Source organism: Bidens hawaiensis, unplaced genomic scaffold, assembly GCF_021521415.1.
Source record: "Bidens hawaiensis isolate Kalapana, Puna unplaced genomic scaffold, B.hawaiensis_p1.1 tig00032748_1, whole genome shotgun sequence".
Lineage (NCBI taxonomy): Eukaryota > Viridiplantae > Streptophyta > Magnoliopsida > Asterales > Asteraceae > Bidens > Bidens hawaiensis.
In genome coordinates this window covers 66,044-72,047 of record NW_027495584.1, presented here as the reverse complement: position 1 = coordinate 72,047, position 6,004 = coordinate 66,044, and the positions used below count along the sequence as shown (strand labels likewise).

Below are 6,004 nucleotides of genomic sequence, written 5' to 3'. Positions count from 1 at the left end.
TTAATCAACAAACTTGTGTTTTCTTTTAATTTACTTGTTTTCTTAATTAGTTTTTAATAAAAGTCTTAAATTAGTATTTTAAATAAAAATCCACCTTAAACAAATATAAATAAATAAGTCATGTCTGACTGTCTGTAGTTGAGTCTAATTAGCTAATAACGTAATTTAAAGAGTCTCGTTGGTTCGATATTCGGACTTACTTAGCTTTACTAGAGTCGATCGGTTCACTTGCCGGTTAGTAGATTAGTCGAGTTTTAAAGAGTCTAGAGTATTACTTAGTGTCTATTTTAAGTTAATTCAGTTAATAATTATTAAACTACTTTTAGCACGTCACTGGGAATTCATCATCCATTTATAGAGAGCACTTTGTAACAACTAGTTTTGTAATAACTAGATTTATAACGGCTAGTTTTGTAATGGCTAGGGGTGCAAATGAGCCGAGCTACTCGCGAGCTACTCGAGATCGGCTCGTTAAAAAGCTCGATCGAGCCGAGCTTAATCGAGCCCGAGCCTAAAAATAAGCTCATTTAATAAACGAGCCCGAGCCCGAGCCCGAGCTTCACTTATCGAGCTCGAGCCGGCTCGCGAGCCTAAACGAGCCTACCTTTTTTATAATTTTTTAAAATATATATTTAATAATTATTAATTAATATATATAATTTTATGAAAAAATAAATAGAAATAACTAAATAATATATATTATTTTATATATAAAGTTATAATAGAAAAAAATCATATAAAAATAAGTATAATTATATAAAAAATTGTTGATATATAGTAAACGGTTGAGCCCGAGCCGAGCTCGAGCTTGAAAATCTACTCACGAGCTGAGCTCGAGCTTTGAAAATAGAGCTCGAATCAAGCCGAGCTCGAGCTCTGTGTAAGCTAAACGAGCCGAGCTCGAGCCTAGTCGAGCTCGGGCTCGGCTCGGCTCGTTTGCACCCCTAACTAATGGCTAGTTTTGTAGTGGCTAGTTTTGTAACGGCTAGTTGTAACGGCTAGTTTTCAAACGACTAGTTTTGTAACGGCTAGTTTCCTAACGGCTAGTTTTCCACCAAATATACATCCAGTTATCTTCAATTTACCTCACAACCTTTTATCCTCAATTTTGCCAATCTTTATTCAAAATAAGTTTGAGTGATGAAGAAATGCCAGAGGTTCCCATAAATTCTGATGCTCACTTCATGAGCTTGTGGAATAAGCAACTCGAGTTATTGATGGATGATGAATACGAAAATAATGTATGAATAAATCAAGAGGAGGCGTGCTTAAATCAAGAGAAGGCGTGCTGAAGATTCAGAGTCAAGTTCTAGACGACCTAACAAAGAGAAACGCCAAGAAATAAATAGAGGTCGTGCATAAGGCAACACACATCTATGGAATGATTACTTTTCTCCCCAACAGGTTTACCCTGAAAGCTACTTTAGAAGAAGGTTTCGGATGAGCAAAAATCTGTTTATCAGAATTGTATATGCCATGTCAAATCATTCTCCGCACTTTACAATAAGATATGATGTAGCACACTGACCGGGTTTATCCCCTCTTAAAAAATGCACGTGTGCCATACGCATGTTGGCATATGGCTTAGCTGGTGATCAATGTGATGAATATGTACGCATTGGTGAAAGTACTGCCATGGAATGTCTTCAAAAGTTTTGTAGATATGTCATTGAAATCTATTCTGATGTTTATCTAGGGATGCCAAATGAACAAGACATCCAACGATATCCTATAAAGCATGGTTTGCCTAGAATGTTAGGAAGCACTGATTGCATGCATTGGTACTGGAAAAATTGTCCAGTTGCATGGAAAGGTCAATACGCAAGAGATGACCATGGCGGTCCTACAATCATGCTCGAGGCAGTTGAGTCTTATGACTTGTGGATTTGGCATGCCTATTTTGGTGTTGCTGGATCAAACAATGGCGTGAACGTTATAAATCAATCTTCAGTGTTCAACGAAGTCTTAGAAGGTATGGCTCCGCCATGCAATTCTACAGTGAATGGAAATGAATACACTACAGGATACTATCTAACATATGGAATATATCCTGAATGGTCTACACTTGTAAAAAGTTTCACGTATCCACAAAACAAGAAGATGCTAGATTTCAAGGCATGCCATGAGTGTAACATTTGTTACTTTTCAAACCTGAAAACCCGACCCGTGTTAAATTTTTGATTTTGTTTATATATATATAAATGTGTGTGCGTGTATATATTATAATGTTATTAATTAATCTCAAGTTTCGTTTCGTGTATTTTATGTGACATTCTTCTATTTTATTTGTATGCGTATTCGTATTCGTTAAACCGAACCGCTTTGTCGTTTCATTGTATTCGTGTCTAACGTTCATCGTTAATATAATGGTCACGAGAATTTATGGTTATCGTTTGTTCATTTTCAATTTGTTTTGTTCAACGTTTTAAAGATTTAAACGATCTTCAAACTATACGGGTGTAATACGAAAAATATCCAAATTTATAACTTGTTATTACGTTTATCACGCATTTCAAAGTATGAGGTCCAATATGGTACTTATATTCTATTTACTGTTTTATTTAAAACATTCCAAAGTTCAAGGTTTTGATTTATAATTATATTTTAGCTTATGTTTTAATATAACTTGGAAAGTTAAGGGGCCAACCTAAAAATTATTTAAAATATAATAATAAAATAATCAACCCAACCCACCAGCCCCCTTATCCTGGCCGTTTTTCCGGCAAGTACTTCGGCGAGGCCAAAACAAAACCAGCGACCCATTTCAGCCATCCAAACTCGCAAAATAATCCAATTCAAGGCTCATAACTCATTTAGACCATAGCATCGACCGATAATAAAAGACTATAATGCATGATAACGGCCTATAACCAGTAATATAAATCCGTAACCTCCCGTGAACCCGCCGAAATTTTTGTGAAACGTATTAACAAGCATTAAACCACATATGCTTCAATTAACACTATAAATAAGATCCTAATCTTCAACTAAACTTGTCCCAATCATCTTTTTCATCAAACAAACTCTCAATAATCCATATTTAATTCGTCAAAGTTAGTTTTCCGGCCATCTCCGTTCATCATCATTTCTTCACCATACCAGGTAATATATATATATGGATGGGATCCAGTGAAAACTCCTCTTAAAGAGAAAACTTAAAAACTCCTAAAAAACTATTTTTAACCTTTTTAAATTTTTTTTTTTTGAAGTTTCTTTTTTTTCAATTATTCTTATATGTTGTTATTGGTTCCCAAAAAAAAAGAAAAGAAAAAGAAAATCCTTGTCGGTAACCTCGTCGGTGTAGTGCACATGTGTAATAGTGTGCATTGCATATGTGTAATAGTGTGCATTGCATATATGTAAAAGTGTTTGTATTGCATAGAATACAACACTATTGCACATATTTGATACACGCTATTGTATATATGCAATATAAGACTAATACACACATCGAATACACATTAGTACGTATGTGTAATACAACATTAACGCACATGTGCACTACATTGACTTTTATTTATTATTAATTTTTTTCCATATAATACAACACTACTACACAAATATTGAATATATGCAATTAAACACTATTAAACTTAAAAAGACATAGTAATACACATGTGTAATACAACGGTATCGCACAGTAATACATATGTGCATTACAGCGGTTTTTTTTATTTTTTATTTGTTTTTTATATTTTTCGAGCAAAGGGTAAGAAAATATAAGAATAATAGCAAAAACAGAAATTTGAAAATATTTTTTTATTTTTAATTAAAAATAATTCTTTAAGAGTTTTTAAGTTTTCTCTCTAATGATGGGTTTTCTCTTAATCCTCTCCCTATATATATATGTGTGTGTGTGTGTGTGGTTTTGAAGTAGAGCAAAACCCCTAACTTAATTCTAATAAACATGGATCATAACTGAAGAACTGAAATCTAGGACTTAATGTAGAAGATGATGAAAATGGTGTATATATATATATATATATATATATATATATATATATATATATATTTGTTTTATTCATAATTCAACAAACATGTTAGTTCAATTGGTTAGTGTGTGTGTGCCCAGAACAACCCGGGTTCGAACCCCGGTCAACACGTTTTGTTTCTTTATTTTTTTGTAAAATCATTTTTCTTTTATATTATTAACCAAATAAATTATTAAAAAATATTTTTAAATCAAATAAAATTATTTTAACTTAAATAAAATTATTCATAAGTAAAATTTTATCATTTTTTACCCAAAAACCAACTTATTCATATCCGTCAAGTTTTCGAGTCGACCGTCAATATAATATTATTTATTTGTTTTGTTAACTTTTTATTCAATAGCATAACCATTTTCAAGATAAATATTATATCGACAAATTCGATGTTCCATAATATTAAAATTTCTCATATTAATAATAATGTAGTAATTAAATAATATTAATTTTCGTTAAAGTTAAAATAATATTATAATACAAAATGCCATAAAATAATAAAAGATACTTTAAAATAATGCAAAATTCATAAAACCAAATTACTTAACTTTCATAATTCCGTTAGTTAACTTTTAATTTTGTATTTTAAATTATAGTTCGATCGTTTCAACTCTTTTAACGAGCTTTCGGTTGTATTTCGAGTTTATCTTCAATTTCAATGTGAGTTTCTCACACCCCCTTTTTAATGCTTTTATATTTTGGGGGCAGCATATATATCCTATCAACTCAAATCTTTTACTTATTCGTATCCAAAAACTACAATTCATAACATGGACTTGTGTGTTTACTTGATTACTTACTCAAACTTATTTGGACGTGGTATCCTCAATAAGTATGATCATGCGTCCCCCCTTTGCACTCAGGACCATTTTGTTATGAGTGGAAAAGGGACCCCTGATCCAAGTACGTTGGTTGTTACCAACTAGAAAGGACCTTGCTTGCTCGATTATCTGAGTACGTTGGTTGTTGTTACCAACTGGAAAGGACCTTACTTGCACGATTATTACACCTATTCATGGAATTGTATGGTTTTTATGTATTTATATCAAACTTGTGTGAACTCACCAACTATTCAATTAGTTGACTTTATTTTATATTTGCGCTACAGGAACGGTTATTAGAGGATGAAGCTTGGTGAAGACATTAGTAGTTAGGATATTTTAAATAAATGGATAAGCTGCTTAAATGTGTTTGTTTTCCTTTTATTTATTTATTTTCAAACTTGTGTATTTGACGCTTAAATTAATTAATATAATATTGTCACTTAATAGTGTCACACGTGTTTTGAGCAATCTGTAAGTCACACTCAGGCGTTTCCTTTTAAGCCGGGGGTGCTACAATGAGTCTGCAAGAAAAGACATGGAAAGAGCATTCGGTGTTCTCCAAACTCGATGGCACATCATAAAATGGCCAGTAAGAATTTGGAGCGTGAAATTTACAAAAGATATAATGCATGCATGCATTATACTACACAATATGATTGTGTAGGATGAAGGGGGCGCTATAACAGATTGGTCTAATGATGAAGATGAACCACCTGAACCGCCATTTCATGGACCAACATCTGATTTCCAAGCGTACATAGAATGGTTCAAGGATTTACGTAACAATGAAGCTCATCATGCACTTCGGAATGATTTAATGGAACATTTGTAGACGGTTAAGAATAATTATAGTTCATAGGTTTTATTATTAGCCAAAAGTTTCAAATTATCTCTCTTTCATTTTGTTAGAGTAATTATCATTTTAAATTATGTAATTTTTTTTGTTTATTTATTTGTTATATTTTCGTTAATCTATTTTTTATTATATTGCTATTTATTTAAAGACAAAATAACAAAACTCATCCTTTATATTTACATGATTTTTCAGTGGATGCCCTTTAGCGAATAATGTCAAAAAACATCCTTTAAGTTTAAAAACCTTATCACGTTTTATCCTTTGGCCCTAACCTAGTTAAATTTTCTCGTTAAAACTAGTCATGTGTAAAGCACATGAGGGTAATTATGTAATTTTAC

The 6,004-nt window shown here is 32.0% G+C and overlaps 1 protein-coding gene across 1 annotated transcript; it reads left to right on the top strand.

Moving 5' to 3' along the window:
• The first annotated feature begins 1,569 nt into the window (after positions 1-1,569).
• Positions 1,570-5,642, top strand: LOC143583968 (uncharacterized). Its single transcript, XM_077066136.1, has 2 exons — positions 1,570-2,115; positions 5,475-5,642. Exons 1-2 carry the CDS (start codon positions 1,570-1,572, stop codon positions 5,640-5,642), a joined length of 714 nt encoding a protein of 237 aa, XP_076922251.1.
• The last annotated feature ends 362 nt before the right edge of the window (positions 5,643-6,004 follow it).